General features: G+C 44.0%; 1 protein-coding gene across 2 annotated transcripts in view; it reads right to left on the bottom strand.

Moving 5' to 3' along the window:
* The window catches only part of ARNT (aryl hydrocarbon receptor nuclear translocator), a 51,046-nt gene extending 44,306 nt beyond the window's left edge, over positions 1-6,740 (bottom strand). The window contains exon 1 of one of the 2 annotated variants that reach the window (XM_073567209.1): positions 6,444-6,740. In XM_073567209.1, coding sequence (XP_073423310.1) covers positions 6,444-6,465 — 22 coding nt within the window. In that variant the 5' untranslated portion in view covers positions 6,466-6,740. The remainder of the gene's footprint in view (positions 1-6,443) is intronic. The other variant, XM_073567208.1, reaches the window with a different exon arrangement.
* Positions 6,741-22,998: the final 16,258 nt, after the last annotated feature.

The following is a 22,998-nucleotide window of genomic DNA, read 5'->3' as shown; positions in this document are numbered from 1 at the left end:
TCCCGATGCTTCCCTAAACCCCCGGTATACTGCGATCGTGTTTGATCGAAGTGTGCCAAGGGTTAACGTGTCGGGGGCGGTCCGTGACCGCCCCTGACACATAGTGCCGGGTGTCAGCTGTGATAATCAGCTGACACCCGGCCGCGATCAGCAGCGCTCACTCAGTGAGCGCCGCTGATCGCGGTAGACGTACTATACAGTCCATGGGCATAGGGGCCCGGGTCCCATGGACGGTATAGTACGTCTCATGTCAGAAAGCGGTTAAAGAAAGTAGATGGCGAGGACCAGGTAGCGGCCTTACAAATCTGATCAATTGATACCTCCACCTTTTATGCCCCCGGAGATAGCCACGGCCTTGGTGGAATGAGCCTTAATGCCTTATAGAACCGGAGCGTCACTCACAGAGTAAGACAAACCAATGCCCTCCCTCAACCATTTGGCAATAGTACTCTTAGACACCCCATACCCGATTCTGCTACCCTGAAAGGCTATGAATAGGGACTGGTCCTTTCTCCACTGACTGGTCATGGACATATATTTTAACATGGACCTCCTCACGTCTAAGATATGGACATATCCTTCCCCTGGATTTTTACGGTCACTACAAAAGGAGGGTAAAGTAATTTCTTGGCTCCTATGGAATTTGAGAACCACCTTGGGAAGATATGCCTGGTCTGGCCTTAGAACAATTCTGTTGTCATACACCTAAGTGTAGGGGGTCATATGGATATCCCCCCTATGGAATGACGTTAGGGCCACTAGCAACACAGTCTTAAACGTGAGAAACTTTGCAGATAAATCCCGCAAGGGCTCAAATGGGTCCCTAGTTATCGCCTCTAAACCTAGGTTCAAGTCCCAATCTACTACAGGAGCTTATAAATCAAAACACCTATTTGCTGCTAGGTTGCAATTATACAAGGCACCCAGGGACGACACCTGCACCTTGAGTGTATTAGTTGCTAACCCTAGTTGCAACCCTGACTGAGGGAATTCTTGAATGGCCTCATCCCCTAAGGGCTGCTGTAAAAATTCCAGGAATTTTTTCCATGTTCTACCATAGATCCTTGATGTAATCGGTTTCCTACTTTTCAACAGGGTTTAGTCTACCCCTGGTGAGAACCCCCACCGACTCAGTAATGCCCTCTCCAATTCCATGCTGTTAGATGGAAACGCTTCACTTGAGAGTGGCACACCGGTCCCTGGGTAAGAAGGTATGGGATCTCTAGCAGAATCCATCGGTCGGACACGGACATTAGACTCAGAAGGGAGAACTTTTGTCTTTTTGGCCAGAATGGAGCAATGAGAATTACCCTCGCTTGATCCTCCCCGGTCTTCCTCACGACTGCTGAAAATCATCGCTATAGGGTGAAATGCATAGGCCATCCTGAACCTCCAAGGAATCTGAAGGGCATCCACTGCAAATGTTTTTTTGCTTGGGATTAACGAATATAAGTTCCTCATTTTCCTGTTGTGTAAACTGGCAAACAGAACTATCTCCGGCCTCTCAGGAGTCCAAAACCAACCCCATTAAGGATTGTATCCTTACTGCTTTTAATCTTGATTTGAGAGTACCGTATATACTCGTGTGTAAGCCGAGATTTTCAGCATATTTTTTTGTGCTGAGAACGCCCCCCTCTGCTTATACACGAGTCAATATTCAGAAAGCCGGCGGGGGAGCGGCTGTGGTTAAAGCCTGTGCCGCTACTAAATAGTGACAGCTGCAGCCGCCGGCTTCCAGAAGACATCATACTCATCCTCCGTGCCGTCGCTGCATCTCCGTTGGTCCTGGCGCCGGCAGCTCTTTCTGAACTGAGCGATCATGTGGCACCGCTCATTAAGGTAATGAATATGCAGGGATCTCCACTCCCATAGGCGTGGAGATGCCTGCTTATTCATTACCTTAATGAGCGGTGCCACGTGATTGCTCAGCAGGAAGAGCTGCTGGAAGGCGGCACTAGCGAGATGCTGCGAGCAGGGCTGTGGAGTCTGTAAGCCAAACCTGCGACTCCGACTCCTCAATTTCCCTTACACCGACTCCGACATATATTGCTTATATTTAAGTGAAAAATTTATTGTAGTACAATGTGATCATCAGACATTTTTATGATACAATAATCAAGATATTTAGACAGAATATATAGTTATTGGAATACAACTTTAGAACACAAAAAACTGTAATAAATTGTATATATCATTTACATATATATCAGGAATAGAACAGCCATTTATAGGACATTTCATAACTTTCCCAAATTCCTATGAAAAAATATTCAGCACATTCTGCATTGAACTACTGTACCCAATTTATTATATATTTTAGAAGTCGGAGTTGGTCCATTTCATACCGACTCCACCAAAATGAGCACCGACTCCGACTCCACAGCCCTGGCTGCTAGGGCACGCTGGAGGAGGGTGAGCAGGAAGTTTTTTGGTTTGTTTTTGTAATAGCAAGCACGCATACCAGGATGAAAGGGGGGAGCCATGCATACAACTATGGGACCGGGGGGGGGGGAGCCGCGCATACCAGGAGAGCGACGGGGAGGAGCCACGCATACCAGGACAGCTACGGGGAGGAGCCACACATACCAGGACAGCTACGGGGAGGAGCCACGCATACCAGGACAGCGATGAGGGGACAATGCTTAACTGGCTTATGTTTGAGTCAATAAGCTTACCCAGTTTTCTGTGGTAACATTAGGTGACTCGGCTTATAGTTGTGTCGGCTTATACTCGAGTATATACTGTATTTAACATCCCGCCCAGCTCCTACAGGACCACCGTCACTTCCCTCACCTGCTCTGCACAGTGATCTTCTGACCTTCCGACTATTAGGAAGTCGTCTAGGTATTGTCACGATCCATTTTTGGATCTGTGGCAGATCCGGGCTCTCATATTAAAACTTTTCTCCTTTCAGGCCATCAGGGGTTAATATTAGTTTTTGCCCCCGGTGGCCACTGGTGTTACTGCATCATTAGTTGGTCTTCTGGTGAGTTTTTCCCCCCGGTGGCCGCTGATGTTATTGCATTGTGATTAATTATCTATGCAAAAACATGCAAAACACAAGCCGCGGAGACACCATCACGTTTCTCAACGCAAGCAATGACTAGCCAGGTTTTTCCCCGGGAAGGAACAACCACGGGAAGGGCAGTCTCCAATGAAGGAAACTACCTATGCCAAAACATGGTATCCATCCACAGACAGCTGTTTCAGGGTATTGCCCCTCATCAGTGTGGAGTAGGAAACTGGCCAGTAGGATCAATACCTAGTAGAAGACTGTGAAAAATGAGGATGAATGAACTCATGGAGATCAACATCCAACACTGCAGAGACACCATCACATGTTTCTCAACGCAGCTTTTTTTACGCGAGGTCACCGCTGTGGGTCTTAGTCAGCTGTGGGATCACGCTGACATCTGCCAGTGTAAAGGGTAACAAGCAGGAATGCAGTGACAGTACGCAGGCAACAGAGCAAGGGTTAACAGGATTTATGTACAGGGGAAATACTCCAACCAGGGAGGTGAAGAGTTAAACAGTATTAAAGGTAAGGTACAATACAATGGTTCAAATATTAGCAAACGTATAAGGAAGTCTTAATACTGCAGCTCCTGCTGCAAACTCAATGGTGATGGCAACGGCCGACGCAGTGTCCTCATCAATGAGGTCAAGGAGACAACAATACTCCCCGTTTTCTGGTGACAGTCGGTCTCCGGTACCTTCCACTGCCCCTAGACCATATTGTGTAGTGGCCAAGCAAGAATAAAGGACAAAGCACATTCTAAGCTAGATGAGACTCCTGCACCACTCTCCTCACTGTGTCAGTCAAGCGTACCCAAAGTGGCTGATGGGAAAAGGGGTCATGATCTGACACTGGCCCGAAGTGGCTCAGAAGTTGTTTAACGGCACGGTCAGGGTAGAAGGGTCTGTACTGTATTCAGTCACTAGTATAGGACACTTGTGTAGTACTCAAGGACACGGATTGCCCTGCGTCTCGCTTACTGGAAGTCACCGGCACACACTGTATGTCCCTCTTGCTCTCTGTCCCCGGCTTCTGGCGGCCGGAAATGATGGTCACTGGTCTGCGGGGCACTGGTACCTCCCGGACAAAGCACTTCTCTCTCTCTGACTGCGGCACGACTAGCTCTGCTCTGTCCTGCAGCGGCTCCGCACTCAGCTTCTCTCCTGGCAGCGGTCCCGCTCTAAATGGTTGGACCCTGCCGCAATGTCGGTACCCGTGGGGGGAGGGGCAGCCGACGCGCCGCTCACCACGCTCCTGCACACTGCTCTGGCGCAAAACTCCAGTTTTGCGCGCTTTTTGCCCTCTTATCTGCATGGCCTTTTCCTCAGTCAACAGGAAGGTGTCCCCCCGTGGCTTCCACCAGGCTGCAGGGGAAGGTCCGCCTCCTCAAGGCTGTCCCCTGGAAACAGAGGATGCAGCATCTTCAGTTCCGGACACGGCATGCAGGTACCCTTACACCAGCATGATCCCGCAGCACTGTGACCGAAAGTACCGGCAGTAGCTTTACCACAGATACCCGCACGCACAGCCGCGCAGACACACACATTCTCCGCCCGTCCACACACTCTTCCTCCTTCTGACATTTCCTTTTCTGCAGCGTTTTTGCCAGCACATCAGCAGGAAATCCGCAAACCTTTTTACAGCTGAGGTTCTGCTGAGGATTTGAGTGACACAATGGAAGTCAATGGGTGCAGAAACGCCGCAGATCCGCAAAAAGAATTGACATGCTGCAGAAAATAAAACGCTGCGAATAAGGACTGAGTTTTCTGCAGCCTATGCACAACAATTCAGGAATGCCACTGATTAACATTGCTTTAATAATAATTTATTGCGGATTTATAGCATTTCCGCGTGGAAATGTGTGCACATAGCCTAACTTTGGGAAGGTCAGAATTTGGAGGGGGCACATACTTTATGGCTATGTGCACACGTTGCAGATCTGCAGCAGTTTTGCACCAAATCCGCAAATGATTGCTTATGCAAGGTTAATCGATGGGAATCCAGAATTAGTGTGCACAAGCTGCGGGAAATTCCGTCCCGATTCGCAGCGTTTTATTTTCCGCAGCATGTCAATTCTTTTTGCGGATCTGCAGCGTTTCTGCACCCATTGACTTCCAATGAGGTACTCAAATCCGCAGGCGTGAAAATGCGGATATGGCTGAAAAAACAGCGGATTTTTAAAATGCAAATAAATCAGAAGGAGGAAAATCAAAAATAGAGCTAATCGTCATTGAAGACACATAAAAAAAAAAATGGAGGTAGGACTTGAAAAAGGAGATTTTTTTACAGTAGTAAATCTTTAGTGAGCTAACGAATCCGCATGAAATCCGCACAAGATCTCCACGACATTTTCTGCCAAGAGATGCAGAATCCGCGCAGAAATTTCCCCAGGCAAATCCGCGATGTGCGCACAGAGCCTATCAGTGTGGGGGTCCGATATCGCCAATACTGGAGAAAAATCCAGGCGTCAAGCCGTCTGACCGACTATGTACAGGTGGCACAGCCAGAGCAGAAATCTGAATTCAGCTGGTAAACACCCTCACAACATGGGGTGAGACCCAGAGAGACAGGAAAGCACCACAAAGCACAGAAAGTCAGTCCGCTAGCAGAAAAGTAACAAACTATGCCCAAAGGGGGCGGTAAGGAGTTAGACATTTTCTAGAAAACAAAATTCATTTAAAGGGAATCTGTCACCCTTTTTTTGGACTATCAGCTGCCGGCACCGCCATCAGGAGCTTATCTACAGAATTCTGTGATGCTGTAGATAAGCCCCCAATGTAACCTGAAGGACAGAAAAAGTTATATTATACTCACCCCGGGGTCTGGTCTGATGGGTGTTGCGGTCCGGTCCCTCCCATCTTGTAGCGATGATGTCCTGTTCTTTGCTTCCCGTTGCGGCTCCGGTGCAGGCGCACTGCTCTGTCCCGTTGAGCGCAGAGTAAAGTACTGCAGTGCGCCTGCACCGGAGCCGCAACGGGAAGCAAAGAACAGGACATCATCGCTACAAGATGGGAGGGACCGGACCACAACACCCATCAGACCAGACCCCGGGGTGAGTATAATATAACTTTTTCTGTCCTTCAGGTTAAATCGGGGCTTATCTACAGCATCATAGAATGCTGTAGATAAGCGCCTGATGGCGGTGCCGGCAGCTGATAGTCCAAAAAATGGGGTGACAGATTCCCTTTAAGCAAATTTCCAAAATATGCTAAAAACACAAGAAATCCCGTCAGAGGCATTTTCTGAGGACAGCTGCACCTCCAAGCCCCGACAACAGGCCACCGCCGTAGTCGCTCCCCGGACACTTCCCGCACACAGGCGGAGACACTGACAGGCGGCCATAACGCTGGGACACAGCATACAACACGGTGACGGACGGTTCCCAAAGTTCCCGAGACTCCGGAAAACAACCCCGTCCGACACTCACCTGCATGAGCCGCCGCTGCCATCCCCCGTCCGAACAGCTCGGTCCTCCCTCTGCCCGGTAACAATATGGCTGCAGCGATACGACGTCTGGTTTTCTCAACCAACTAAACGGGATACGGGTCGTACAGCTCAACCGAACCTGATGCCAGAGGGTTGGCCCTCACAGTCAAAGTGATAGGGCAGCTGTACAGTAGGTGACGCCTAGAAGGTTATCACGCCCCTTACGGAAGTGAAGGACACGGGCTAGCAGTTTAGGTTGTTTCTTGACGCAAGAAGGAGAGTTGCGTAAGGATGCTGCGATTGAGCAAGCGAGGGATAGGTCGCTGTGATTAGCTAACGGCAACGGCGTGTTCTAATTGGCCGAAGGGAATTGCAGAAAGAGCGCAAGGGATGATGGGACTTGTAGTTTACACCACTTGGAGTAGTCTGGGCTGTGCACACTCGCCAGGGTCACTGTAGTCTGGAGTTTACTGCGTCCTGCAGGTCATGAAGTCATTTATGGCTTTTCTTTTTAGAAGGAGAAAAGGAAGTGAATCAAACTTTTTTTTATCGTTTAGAAACTTATTCATTGCCACTTACTTTTCTTTAGTCCCGAGCCCACAATTGTGCAGTCTCTTGTAGCATGTAGTTTACTATGTACTGCGTGTTGCTTTCTCTTATCTTCTAGTTCATTTGTGTATTTTTCCAAAAGTATTCTTATTTATCATTACTATTCATGATATTTATAATTATTTTATTATCATTATTAATGTTATAATGCATTGTTACTATTATTAATTGTTATTATTTACCATTATTAATTATCATCATTATTTATTATTATTCATTATAATTTATTATAATGCATTATTATCATTGCTATTTATCATTATTATATGCATTATTATTTACCATTATTATTAATTATTTATAATGATATTTGTAATTATTTATTATTATTAATCATGTTATTATTTATCATCAGTATTAATTTATGTTTGTAATGTTATCATCATCACTATTATTAATTATTACTGACATTAATATTTTATTTTTATATTATGTAATTATAGTTTTTACTTTAGTATTTATTAGTTATTATCTTAATATTGCCATTATTATTATTAATAATAATACTAATAATAATAGCTTTTACAATTAATTTAATATTATTTTAGTATTTTAATTATGTTGCCATTTTATTATTATTATTATTTCATTACTATTTTTAATGATTATGTGACGCAAGTCACGGCAGTAAATACATATACTACTTACTGTAAGTAATGGGAGGTCAAACAATCCGTGGTCAGGTCCAGGAAATGGCGCAGTACGACAAAGGGAAGTAAAAAAAAAAAAATCCAATACACAAGGAAAGCCAGAGAGACAAAACAGTTTACAAGGGAGCAGGCACAAGCAAAGTCTGGTCACAAGTAAAGGGTCTGAGTCCGGGAAGAGAATCAAGTCAGGCAGGGTCAGGCACAAAGCGCAGAGGGATCAATGTTCCATAGGCAACAGCAAGTGTACGATTGACACTGGGGGAAGCAACTAATATGCTTAAGTAGAAGCCTGATTAAGGAAAATGAACACAGGTAATTGCAGCACAAACCCAGCACAGGCTGACAGCCCCAACACAAAGTAACAAAAAGACAGAAACAGTGGAAATCGTGACAGTTTACAATTACTACTATTTTATTATTAATTATAATTATATTATTATACTATCTTTAATTATTAATTTTTATATTATTATAATATAATTTGTAATTATCTAATTAATTATTGTTTTATTATCGCTATTACTTTATTATTAATTATATTATTATTTTATTATATTATCTTTTTTATTATTTTAATATTTATTATTTGATTTGCAGTTATATTATTTCATTATTAATCATATTTTCATATTGTTTTATTATGATTATTATTGTTTTATTATTATAATTAGTTGTAATATTTTACTGCTAATATTTAGATATTTTTTATTACTAATAAATATTTTTTACCATTCTAAAAATACGGTATATACAAAAATAAAAAAAATACTTTCAGAATGTAGTAAAAAATCATGATCTCCTATGAAACACCCAGCTTTTCTAGTGCAAAAATAGTGGTAACGAGGGTCTTCAGTAGGCCCCTAGTTGCCATGGTAACCAATTACAACTCCTGAGATCGCATGAGAATGTCTGTATCTATTTCTAGTGCCTCCCCCTCCATAGATCTTTATGAACACTAGCTGTCTTCTTTTACCTCAGTCCAAGTCCTCTGAGCGTATAACACAGCCGAGTGCTTTGTGATGTTTTACCTGATCGCACTTGGCTCAGTGTTATTCTATGAGGCAGAGCAAATCTCCTATCCAGCATAAGAAAACAATGACGGAAAGCTACATGGAGCTCCGATATGTGAGCGAGTCCTAATGTCAGTGTGAGTGACCTCTAATGTTAGTGTGAGCGAGTCCTAATGTTAGTGTGAGCGAGTCCTAATGTCAGTGTGAGCGAACTCTAATGCCAGTGTGAGCGAGCTCTAATGTCATTGTGAGCGAGCTCTAATGTCAGTGTGAGCGAGCTCTAATGTCATTGTGAGCGAGCTCTAATGTCAGTGTGAGCGAGCTCTAATGTCAGTGTGAGCGAGCTCTAATGTCAGTGTGAGCGAGCCCTAATGTCATTGTGAGCGAGCTTTAATGTCAGTGTGAGCGAGCCCTAATGTCAGTGTGAGCGAGCTCTAATGTCAGTGTGAGCGAGCTCTAATGTCAGTGTGAGCGAGCCCTAATGTCATTGTGAGCGAGCTTTAATGTCAGTGTGAGCGAGATCTTATGTCAGTGTGAGCGAGCTCTAATGTCATTGTGAGCGAGCTCTAATGTCAGTGTGAGCGAGCTCTAATGTCAGTGTGAGCGAGCCCTAATGTCATTGTGAGCGAGCTTTAATGTCAGTGTGAGCGAGCCCTAATGTCATTGTGAGCGAGCTCTAATGTCAGTGTGAGTGAGCTCAAATGTCAGTGTGAGCGAGCTCTCATGTCAGTGTGAGCGAGCTCTAATGTAATTGTGAGCGAGCTCTAATGTCAGTGTGAGCGAGCTCTAATGTCAGTGTGAGCGAGCTCTAATGTAATTGTGAGCGAGCTCTAATGTCAGTGTGAGCGAGCTCTAATGTCAGTGTGAGCGAGCTCTAATGTCAGAGTGAGCGAGATCTTATGTCAGTGTGAGCGAGCGCTAATGTCAGTGTGAGCGAGCTCTTATGTCAGTGTGAGCGAGCTCTCATGTCAGTGTGAGCGAGCTCTAATGTAATTGTGAGCGAGCTCTAATTTCAGTGTGAGCGAGCTCTAATGTCAGTGTGAGCGAGCTCTAATGTCAGAGTAAGCGAGATCTTATGTCAGTGTGAGCGAGCGCTAATGTCAGTGTGAGCGAGCTCTTATGTCAGTGTGAGCGAGCTCTAATGTCAGTGTGAGCGAGCGCTAATGTCAGTGTGAGCGAGCTCTCATGTCAGTGTGAGCAAGCTCTCATGTCAGTGTGAGCGAGCTCTCATGTCAGTGTGAGCGAGCGCTCATCTCAGTGTGAGCGAGCTCTCATGTCAGTGTGAGCGAGCGCTAATGTCAGTGTGAGCGAGCCCTAATGCCAGTGTGAGCGAACCCTAATGCCATATACACACAAAGTATAATGCATACACATATATACAATACTTAACTCTCTCCGTTCCTCCGCTGCTCTGGCCTCTGCAGAGCTTCTAACAGCTCCACTGCTGGCAACCTCTGGAGGAGCGGGAGCCCTAGGCAGCTGCCTGGTCTGCCTGCCCCTAATGCCGACCCTGGTTCTAATGATGCATCATGCAGGAGTCTCGGCAAAGAAAACGTTGGAGAGAAAGATGCCAGAGTCACAGAATGGGTTAGCAGCGACTGGAGAAAGGCAAGCATTGTGCTACCCTACATTAAATAATGCCCCCTTTAAAACAAATGATGCACCACTAAGAATTTAGCACCCTGGACACCTTCCACAGTGGAATACCACCTACACTACGCTGCTGCCTTTCGGGAGTCTTGTGTGGTACCTAGGAGACATGTCAACTCTTTTGGCAGTCCAGGAGGTCTCCCCTTTTATGCAGTATCTTCCTGGACGTTTAGGTGAAGCTGTCAATTATAGTGAATGTGAAGGACTGTCGCCACACAAAGGAGATAACATCTGCCTACTTTTATTGCAGGAATTCAGAACCACAATGGGATATCCTGGGAGAATAGGCAGGTGTCATACTTAATTCCTAGATCCTGAGCTTCAAAGGAGTTAGCAAATGGTTTGTATCTGGGCAGAATATATCATATTGATGGTATAGAGAGGAGTGGGGGAGACACTGGATAGACACTGGTGACTGGCTCACAATCCAGTCACCAAACAGCAATTTTTAAATAGTCCAAACAGGTGATCCTGGAAATATGAGCCTATGGTCAGAACTATAAGAAGCTGGGTAACACAAAAGAAGTTCTTCAAATGTGAGGGCTGCGTATGCTGATGTGATCCATAATTAATTTCTCCTTCCCTCAAGGAAACAGAAGATAACTGTATATGAAAACATTTAGGTATTTCTGTTATTTCTCCCTTTATATTATATATCTGTTTTGCATATCTGTGTTGTTTTATGTTTACCTTTTTATACCTTTTATTGTAAGCACTGTATACTTTTATATTAAAGCTTAAAATCTTTCATGCCTCACAGTCCTCAGACAGAATATGATGTCTCACAGCACCCCTTCACAGTATGATGCAACCACACAAACACCATGATGCCTCACAGCACCCAAACACAATATTATGCTCTCACACCACTCCGATACAGTATGATGCACCCAGAACATCCTCATCATGTGTAAGATGCATAAGAGCCCCCACACACAATATGATGCAACCATACAAACACTATGATGCCTCACAGCTTCCCACACACAATATTATGCACCCTCATCATTCCTATTATGCACTATCCATCATGTGTATGATGCCTAACAGCCCCCCACACACAATATGATGCTCCCACAGCACCCACACACAGTATGATGCTCCTTCAGCACCCCCACACAGTATGATGCTTCCACAGCATCCCCACATAGTATGATGCACTCACGGCACCCCCACACAATATAATGCTCCCACAGCACCCGCACACAGCATAATGCAGCCACAGAATTCCACACAGTAGGATGAACCCGACACAGTATGATGCTCCCACAGCACTCTCGCACAGTACGATGCTCACACAGCACCCACACAGTATGATGCCATCCCCACACAATATAAAGCTCCCACTGTATCCCCACACAGTGATACACCCACAGCACCCCACACAGTATGATGCTTCCACAGCACCCCACACATTATGATTCTCCCACAGCACCCCCACACAATGTGGTGCTCATACAACACCCCCACACAGTATAATGAACCCACATAATATAATGTTTCACAGCACCCCTGTCACAACACATGTTGGGTGACGTGGGACCAGGGGCTTCTTCCCTGTCCCTAACACTAGTGGGCGCCCTAGCTCGCTCTACTACATGGGATACTTCTGAAGGTGAAGATGCCAGGGCCTCCACTCTTGCCTTATCTCCTGAGTTATCCCTCCATCTCTTCTCTTCCCCCACCAAGGGAAGAGGGGCGCTACTGTGCAACGTAGAACACCAACCCGACAAACAAGGCAACATAGACAAGGGTTAACAGAAATCTCCAGGCATACAAAATATTCACTCACATATAACAGAGGAATGCACCGGGGCGTGGAGGTAGAGGAATGAACCAGAATAGAGAAGGATAAGGAATTACCACACATGCAAACCAAGCAACAGTCACAGATAACTCCTTCAACTTTACAATTATTTTATTATCTATTATTAATCATGATATTTTTTATTATCATTATTAACCCCTTCACGACCTTTGACGCCACGTAGGCGTCATGAAAAGTCGTGCCAGAATGACCCATGACGCCTATGTGGCGTCATGACTTTAAAGCCCCCCTGCGGGTCGGGTGACCTACGTCACTGAAAGGTCACCCGACCCGCAGATACAGGGGGCTTTGTTCTTCGCCACAGGGGGCGTGGCTTCGCCCCCACGTGGCTACGATCGCTCTGATTGGCTGTTTCACTTTTAACAGCCAATCAGAGCGATAGTAATATTTCATCAATGAAAAATGATGAAATATTACAATCCAGCCATGGCCGATGCTGCTGTAGCATCGGACATGGCTGGAGACACCGATTCCACCCCCCCCACCGGCGATCGCCCCCCCCGCAACTGAATGACAGCGGCGATCTGCCGCCGCTGTCATCATCTGCCCCCCTCCCATTCCCTCTGCTCCCCGCCAGATTCCGATAACCCCCTCACCCCCTCTCACCTCCCCCGGCATCTTCTAAGTCCCCCTGTCGCTCCCGGTGTCCGGCGGGTCCGGTTCATGGGCGCCGCCATCTTAGAAAATGGCGGGCGCATGCGCAGTACGCCCGCCCGAATCTGCCGGCTGCAGATTCCATTCTTTCATTTTGATCACTCTCACAGTGATCAAAATGAAAGAAAAAGTAAATAAACCCCCCGATTATCACCCCCATAGGTAGGCACAACTAGTAAAATAAAGAAAATATTTTTATTTTTCCATTAGGGTTAGGGTTGAAAAGAGGGTTAGGGTTGAAAAGAGGGTTAGGGTTAGGGTTGAAAAGAGGGTTAGGGTTAAGGTTGGAAAGAGGGTTAGGGTTGGAAAGAGGGTTAGGGTTGGAAAGAGGGTTAGGGTTGAATTAGGGTTAGGGTTGGAATTAGGGTTAGGGTTGGAATTAGGGTTAGAATTAGGGTTAGGGTTGGAATTAGGGTTAGCGTTGGAATTAGGGTTAGGCTTGTGGTTAGGGATGTGTTAGGGTTAGGGCTGTGGTTAGGGGTGTGTTGGGGTTAGGGTTGGAGTTAGAATTGAGGGGTTTCCACTGTTTAGGCATATCAGGGGGTCGCCAAACGCGACATGGTGCAACCATTGATTCCAGCCAATTTTGCGTTCAAAAAGTCAAACGGTGCTCCCTCCCTTCCAAGCCCTGACGTGTGCCCAAACAGTGGTTTACCCCAACATATGAGGTATCAGCGTACTCAGGAAAAATTGCACAACAACTTTTGGGGACTAATTTCTCGTGTTACCCTTGGGAAAATAAAAAATTGGGGGCTAAAAAATGATTTTTGTGGAAAAAAATGATTTTTTCATTTTCACGTCTCTGCATTATAAACTTCTGTGAAGCACTTACATACGTTCCTTGGAAGGTCTAGTTTCCAAAATGGGGTCACTTGTGGGGGGTTTCCACTGTTTAGGCACATCAGGGGCTCTGCAAACGTAATGACGACCGCAGACTATTCCATCAAAGTCTGCATTTCAAAACGTCACTACTTCCATTCCGAGCCTTGTGCCCAAACAATGGTTCCCCCCCACATATGGGGTACCAGCGTACTCAGGACAAACTGGACAACAACTTTTGGGGTCCAATTTCTCCTGTTACCCTTGTGAAAATAAAAAATTGCTGGCTAAAAAATCATTTTTTGAGGAAAAAAAAGATTTTTTATTTTCACGGTTCTGCGTTATAAACTTCTGTGAAGCACTTGGGGGTTCAAAGTGCTGCTCACCACACATCTAGATAAGTTCCTTGGTGGTCTAGTTTCCAAAATGGGGTCACTTGTGGGGGGTTTCCACTGTTTAGGCACATCAGAGGCTCTGCAAACGTAACATGATGCCCGCAGACCATTCGATCAAGTCGGTATTTCAAAACGTCACTACTTCCCTTCTGAGCCCCGACGTGTGCCCAAACAATGGTCCCTCCCCACATATGGGGTATCAGCGTACTCAGGACAAACTGGACAACAACTTTTGGGGTCCAATTTCTCCTATTACCCTTGTGAAAATAAAAAATTGCGAGCTAAAAATTCATTTTTTGAGGAAAAAAAAAGATTTTTTATTTTCATGGCTCTGCGTTACAATCTTCTGTGAAGCACTTTGGGGTTCAAGGTGCTCACCACACATCAAGATAAGTTCCTTGGGGGGGTCTAGTTTCCAAAATGGGGTCACTTGTGGGGGGTTTCCACAGTTTAGGTACATCAAGGGCTCTGCAAATGTAACATGATGCCCGCAGACCATTCCATCAAAGTCTGCATACCAAAACGTCACTACTTCCCTTCCGAGCCCTGACGTGTGCCCATACAGTGGTCATCCCCCACATATGGGGTATCAGCGTACTCAGGACAAACTGGACAACAACTTTTGGGGTCCAATTTCTCCTGTTACCCTTGTGAAAAAAAAAATTGCGTGCTAAAATTCATTTTTTTTTAGGGAAAAAAAATGATTTTTTATTTTCACGGCTCTGCATTATAAACTTCTGTGAAGCACTTGGGGGTTCAAGGTGCTCACCACATATCTAGATAAGTTCCTTGGGGGGTCTAGTTTCCTAAATGGGGTCACTTGTGGGGGGTTTCTACTGTTTAGGCACACAGGGGCTCAGCAAATGTAACATGATGCCCGCAGACCATTCCATCAAAGTCAGCATTTCAAAATGTCACTACTTCCCTGCTGAGCCCCAACGTGTGCCCAAACAGTGGTTCCCCCCCACATATGGGGTACCAGCGTACTCAGGACAAACTGGACAACAACTCTTGGGGTCCAATTTATCCTAGTACCCTTGTGAAAATAAAAAATTGCCAACTAAAAAAAATTTTTTTAGGAAAAAAAAAGATTTTTTTATTTTCACTGCTCTGCATTATAAACTTCTGTGAATCACCTGGGGGTTCAAAGTGCTCACTATGCATCTAGATAAGTTCCTTAGGGGGTCTAGTTTCCAAAATGGGGTCATTTGTGGGGGAGCTCCAAAGTTTAGGCACACAGGGGCTCTCCAAACACGACATGGTGTCCGCTAACGATTGGAGCTAATTTTCATTTCAAAAAGTCAAATGGCGCTCATTCCCTTCTGCGCCCTGCCGTGCACCCAAACAGTGGTCCCCCCCACATATGGGGTACCAGCATACTCAGGACAATCTGGACAACAACTTTTTTGGTCCAATTTCTCCTGTTACCCTTGTGAAAATAAAAAATAGCGTGCTAAAAAATCATTTTTGAGGAAAAAAAATGATTTTTTATTTTCACTGCTCTATGTTATAAACTTTTGTGAAGCACTTGGGGGTTCAAAGTGTTCACTACACATCTAGATAAGTTCCTTAAGGGGTCTAGTTTCCAAAATGGTGTCACTTGTGGGGGAGCTCCAATGTTTAGGCACACAGGGGCTCTCCAAACGTGACATGGTGTCTGATAACGATTGGAGCTAATTTTCCATTCAAAAAGTCAAATGGCGCTCCTTCCCTTCCGGGCCCTGCCGTGCACCCAAACAGTGGTTTATGACCACATATGAGGTATCGGTGTACTCAGGAGAAATTGCCCAACAAATTTTAGGATCCATTTTATCCTGTTGCCCATGTGAAAATGAAAAAACTGAGGCTAAAAGATAATTTTTGTGAAAAAAAAGTACTTTTTTTTTTTTTACGGATCAATTTGAGAAGCACCTGGGGGTTCAAAGTGATCACTATGCATCTAGATAAGTTCCTTGGGGGGTCTAGTTTCCAAAATGGGGTCACTTGTGGGGGAGTTCCAGTGTTTAGGCACACAGCGACTCTCCAAACGCGACATGGCAAGCGCTAAATATTCCAACATATTTTCCATTCAAAAAGTCAAATGGCGCTCCTTCCCTTCTGAGCCCTGCCGTGCGCCCAAACAGTGGTTTATGACCACATATGAGGTATCGGTGTACTCAGGGGAAATTGCCCAACAAATTTTAGGATCCATTTTATCCTGTTGCCCATGTGAAAATGAAAAAATTGATGCTGAAAGAAAATTTTTGTTGGAAAAATTAAAATGTCCTTTTTTCCTTCCATGTTGCTTTAGTTCCTGTGAAACACCTAAAGGGTTAATAATCTTCTTGAATGTAGTTTTGAGTAGCTTGAGGGGTGCAGTTTTTAGAATGGTGTCACTTTTGGGTATTTTCTGCCATATAGACCCCTCAAAGTGACTTCAAATGTGAGGTGGTCCCTAAAAAAAATGGTTTTGTAAATTTTGTTGTAAAAATGAGAAATCACTGGTCAACTTTTAACCCTTATAACTTCCTAACAAAAAAATATTTTGCTTCCAAAATTGTGCTGATGTAAAGTAGACATGTGGGAAATGTTATTTAGTAACTATTTTGTGTCACATAACTCTCTAGTTTAACAGAATAAAAATTCAAAATTTGAAAATTGCGAAATTTTCAAAATTCTCGCCAAATTTCTGATTTTTTCACAAATAAACGCAAAAATTATCGATCTAAATTTACCACTAACATGAAGCCCAATATGTCACGAAAAAACAATCTCAGAATCGCTAGGATCCGTTGAAGCGTTCCTGAGTTATTACCTCATAAAGGGACACTGATCAGAATTGCAAAAAATGGCCAGGTCATTAAGGTCAAAATAGGCTGGGTCATGAAGGGGTTAATATTATAATGTATTATTATTACTATTACTGTTATTATTCATTGTTATTATTTATCATTATTAATTATCATTATTTATTGTCATTTATTATAATACATTAGCATTATTAGTTATAATTATTTATTTTTATCATTATAATTTATTATTTATAATTATTATCATGATTTATTATTATAATGCATTATTATTAACCATTGTTATTATTATTATTATTATTACTACTACTATCTTTATTATTTATCATAATTATTTATTATGTATTATCTTGATATTTATTATTATTATCATTATTAATTATTATAATGCACTATTATTTACCATTGTTATTCTTTATCATTTATTAATTGTTATCATTATTATTTATAATGATGTTATTTGTAATTATTAATTATTATCATCATTTATCATTTTTATTATTTATGATCATTATTAATTTGTATTAATGTTTGTAATTTTATGATCACTATTATTATTATTATTATTATTATTATTATTATTATTATTATTATATTATGTAATTATAGTTTTGACTTTAGTATTATTGGTTATCTTAGTATTGCCATTATTATTATTATTATTAATAATGATAGCTTTTACATTTATTATTACTTAATATTATTTTAGTATTTTAATTATGTTCCTTCTCATATGAACACCTCTCCCTCTGTTAGCCATGCAGCAAATGTTAGCTCTGACAAGGATTTGTATCAGAGCCCAGATAATAAAAGGGAAAAGGAGAGGCTAACCAAGCTCAGCTGTGAACACAGGGATTTCCAAAATGGCCGATTAACCCCTATTCTGCCAGAAGAAATAAGCACATTTAAAATGAAGGGAGAAGTGCCTCTTCTCAGCACCGAAGTAGAAGCGATCAGTTGCTGCGGTCTTCTGGCTCCACAATGTCACGGTAACCCTATGACAACCCCAACACATTACAATGCACCCACAGCACCCCCCCACAGTATGATGCACCTCACACAGTATGAAGCTCCCATAGCAATCGCACACAGCATGATGCAGCTCCACAGAATATACTTCTCTCAAAGCACCCCCACACAGTATGATGCACCACAGCAACCCAACAGAGTATGATGCACCCACAGTAACCCAACAAAGTATGATGCTCGCACAGCACCCCCACACAGTATGATGCTCCCGCAGCACATCCACACAGCATAATGCTCCCACTGCACCTCCACACAGCATGATGCTCCCACTGCACCTCCACACAGCATGATGCTCCCACAGCACCCCCACACAGTATGATGCTCCCACAGCAACCCAACACAGTATGATGCTCCCACAGCACCCTCACACAGTATGATGCTCCCACAGCACCCCCACACAGTATGATGCACCCACAGCAACCCAACACAGTATGATGTACCCCCCACACAGCATGATGCTCCCACAACCGCCTCACACAATAAGATGACCACACACATTATGATTCCCTTACACAGTAGGTTTATGCTTGTCTGTCAGTCTGTACCCAAACAGATTGGTGGAGCTGGGATCTGACGGATCCTTGCGCCACCATTGTGTTCACCTGTGTCTTGAGGACACAGATAGGGGTGAAGTCGAGACATAGCCCTGACCTCCTGGGATGGTGAGACATTTAATCAAATTCTGTAGGATCCGGCTGGACCCGAGTCAGGTGTTAGGTAAGCCTTCGCCTGGTATCAAATTCCAGCTGAAAATTGCTAAAAGAAAGGTCACAGAGATGGAGCTGGACTCAGAAACACCACATTTTTAGTTTCGACCCATGAGCCCAGAATTTTCCTGTTAGGTTAATTGCTGCTTATTTAATGCCAGCGACCCAGTGTCATCTGCCCTTGTGACAGATTTCGAACTGCTCCACATATGTGTCCCTCCTCGTCCTGTGCAGCTTGCAGGGAGAGAGCTCGCATTGCTTCGTTCCTCCCTGTAACCTTACTCTGGTGCATTCCCAGCTGAAAGATTCATGAAATGGTCCGGAGAAGACAGTCTGCATCACAGACAGCTCCGGGAGCACTGCAGAGCAAGCACCGCCAGGATTTCCCTCCGTTCATGGAAATTAGTCATCCGGACTGCAGGCACAAATGACAGGATTAGCAGGTACCATCCTCTCCTCCTATGTTATAGCAGGCTACCCCGCCACTGTAGCATGGCACTGCTGCCACACATCCTAATTAATGCCCTGCCCCCGCCACCCTTCTATCGTACACCCCTACACATTGCATTTAACACCTCCTAAACCACGCCAAAAAATAATTAACTTTTCTACGTCCGGTTTCTTTCCATTGTCGTATTTATTTTTTTACAGTTTTTTTATCCATTCTGGTTACATGTGTAATTTCCTAATTACCCAACAGATTAACGAGAAAACGGATAATTAGTCCCGTAGTTGTCGAACAGTTGCGACGCAACACGGCACAATAAAATCAACAATTAGACAATGTCATTCTGCTTGTGGCTAGAATTTACCCCGATACGCGCCCCCGGTGGGAGGGAATTTTTTTTGGATGGGTTAAGGTGTTTTCTCTCCAAGCAGGAGATGTACAACTTCAGGAAGCGAGGCTTTTCTAAGGCGGAGGACAACCTCAACAGCGTACAGTTTTACCGCAAAATGACGCAGTTTTGCAATGCTCAATTTTGGCTGTTCGAGTTTGGGACATAAAAGTGCTTAAACAGCTGCATAAACCTCAAGCATTACAAAACCGAGCAGAACTGTCGTCAATACGCTTGCTGTTGAAGCTGGCAGCTAAAGATATCATTTGTAACCATAGGGCCCCTTCAGCAGTCTTGTAATTGGGCCCCAGTCTACCATGACATGACATTTTGTATTATTTTGATATTGCATTAAATAATGTTATAGCATGAGGAACATGCACACAGCAATGTCACAGTGCAGGAATAATGTACACAGTGATGTCACAGTACAGGGATAATGCAAACAGTGATGTCACAGTACAGGAATAATGTCACAGTACAGGGATAATGCACACAGTGATGTCACAGTGCAGGGATAATGCACACAGTGATGTCACAGTACAGAGATAAAGCACATAGTGATGTCACAGTACAGGGATAATGCACACAGTGATGTCACAGTATAGGGATAATACACAGAATGATGTCACAGTACAGGGATAATACACACTGACGTCACAGTATAGGGATAATACACAGAATGATGTCACAGTACAGATATAATGCACACAGTGATGTGTGATGCCACAGTACAGGGATAATGTACACAGTAATGTCACAGTACAGATTATAATGCACACAGTGATGTCACAGTACAGGGATAATGTACATAGTGATGTCACAGTACAGGGATAATGTACACAGTAATGTCACAGTGCAGATTATAATGCACACAGTGATGTCACAGTACAGGGATAATGTACATAGTGATGTCACAGTACAGGGATAATGCACACAGTTATGTGAAGCAAAAAAAAGCGGTCTGTAGGAGCGCTAAAGGAGAGGCAGAAACCAGAAAAAAGGGTAAAAAAACAACTTTTATTCTTCCTCCAATAGGAAATCAACTTAATACAGGTACACTCATTGCGCCTCTCTTTGCATTTTATTTTTCAATGCACATAGTTATGTCACAGTACAGAGATAATGCGCACAGTGATGTCATAGTACAAGGATATTAAATACAGCGATATCACAGTACAGGAATATTTCACACAGTGATGCAATAGAATATTGGTAATACACACAGTGATATTACAGTACAAGTTTAATACGAAACAGTGGTGTCATAGTACAGAGATTATAAACAATAATGTCACAGTACAGGTATATATTCACTGAGATGTCACAGTACAGGGATAATATTTACAGTAATGTCACAGTACAAAGAAAATAAATACAGCAATATCACAGTAATAATAATAATAATCTTTATTTACATAGATATTCCGCAGCGCTTTAGGGTATGTGCACACGTTGCAGAAAATTTCTGCACAAAAACCTGAATCCCTTCCCAGAAACCGCACCTATTTTTCCGCGGCGGTTTTGGTACGTTTTTTGCGCAGTTTTGATGCGTTTTTGATGCGTTTTTTACCGCAGCGGTTTCTAAAAGCATGGGAGAAGCCTAAACCGTGGAAAAAAACGCAAAATTATTGTGCATGCTGCGGTTTTTACCGCGATGCGGTTTTTTCGCGGTAAAAAACGCATAAATGTGCACACAAAGTGCAAAATGCATAGAAATGACTGTGCAACTTATTTTTAGCGGTTTTATAGCGGTTTTATAGTGAAAACCGAGGTAAAAACTGCTAAAAAAACGCTGTGTGTGAACACAGCCTTACAGTTTAACAGTTTCAAAACACAACAGTCATAAGTAACAACGTTAACAATAGAATATTTAAAGCAAAATAAGATAAGCCGCCCCTGCTCGTGAGAGCTTACAATCTACAATGAGGTGGGGGAGATACAAAGTACGGGTGTGTATTTACAGTGATGTATTTACAATGATGGTCCTGCCATCTTGAGGGAGTGAGGGATAAATGGAGATAGTGAATGGGCTACACACGCATACTTTACTTACACATAAAATTACTTTGATTAGTGAACGTGATAAGCCGCTCTGAACAGATGCGTTTTGAGGGAGTGCCTAAAACTGTGGAACTTGTGGTTAGTCCTAATTTCTTGGGGTAGAGCATTCCAGAGGATTGGCGCAGCGCGGGAGAAGTCTTTGAGTTGGGAGTGGGAGGTGCGGATTAGTGCAGAGGTTAGTCAAAAGTCATTTGCAGAGCGCAGCGGTCAGTTAGGCCGATAGACAGAAATGAGGGAGGAGATATAGGGGGTGCTGCACTGTGGAGAGCGTTATGGGTGAGAAGTTGAACAAGAACTTTGAATTGGATCCTATAATGAATGGGCAGCCAGTGTAACGACTGGCGAAGAGCCGACACGTCCGAGTACCGATTAGCCAGATGGATGACCCTGGCTGCTGCATTAAGTATGGACTGTAGAGGGGAAAGTCGAGTTACGGGGAGGCCAATTAATAGAGCGTTGCAGTAGTCCAGGCGGGAGTGGATCAATGCGACAGTGAGGGTTTTTGTTGTTTCCATGGTGAGAAAAGGGCGGATTCTAGAGATGTTCTTTAGGTGTAAGCGGCAAGAGCGGGCAAGAGATTGTATATGGGATGTGAAGGAGAGGTTGGTGTCAAACATAACACCCAGACAGCGCGCCTGCTGCCGGGGTGTAATTATGGTGCCACCCACGGAGCGGGAAATGTCAGATTTAGGGAAGTTAGTAGACAGTGGGAGCAGAAGAAGTTCAGTTTTTGAGAGGTTAAGTTTCAGATAGAGAGCAGACATGACGTTGGAGACTGTGGACAGACAGTCACTGGTGTTCTGTAGTATCGTGGGGGTAAGGTCGGGGGATGATGTGTATAGTTGTGTGTCATCAGCATAAAGATAGTACTGAGAGCCAAACCTGCTGATGGTCTGTCCAATTGTGGCCGTGTAGAGAGAGAAGAGAAGGGGGCCAAAGAATGAGCCCTGAGGTACCTCGACAGCAAGAGGAAGAGGAGATGATGTGGAGCCAGAGAACAAAACACTGAAGGAGCAGTCAGAAAGATAGGAAGAGAACCAGGAGAGAGCAGTGTCCTTAATGCCTAGTGACTGGAGCCTTGAGAGTAGGAGATGGTGGTCAACAGTGTCGAAAGCTGCAGATAGGTCAAGAAGAATGAGCAGAGAGTGGTCACCGTTACGTTTTGCTGTCAGAAGGTCATTGGTAACTTTGATGAGTGCAGTTTCAGTCGAATGTAGGGGGTGGAAGCCGGACTGTGAGGCTGTGTGTACACGATGCAGATTTGCAGCTGATCCGCAGCGGATTTTACCGCGCAGAAACGTTGCATATCCGCATTGTGATGTACAGTAGCCTTAAAATCAATGAGAAAAAAAAACCGCTGTGCAGATGCTGCGGATTTTTCCGCGGTACAAAATCCGCAGCATGTTACTTCTTTTGTGCGGTTTTCCACCTCCCCTGTCACCAAATCCGCAGAGGGAAAACCGCGATGGAAAACCGCACAAAAAACGCATGAAAAATGGAAGAAATCCGCAGGAAA

This window comes from Dendrobates tinctorius, unplaced genomic scaffold (assembly GCF_039654945.1).
Source record: "Dendrobates tinctorius isolate UK_male_01 unplaced genomic scaffold, ASM3965494v1 ptg000019l, whole genome shotgun sequence".
NCBI lineage: Eukaryota > Metazoa > Chordata > Amphibia > Anura > Dendrobatidae > Dendrobates > Dendrobates tinctorius.
The sequence above is the reverse complement of the archived record's forward strand: the minus strand, read 5'-3'. Positions and strand labels throughout refer to the sequence as shown.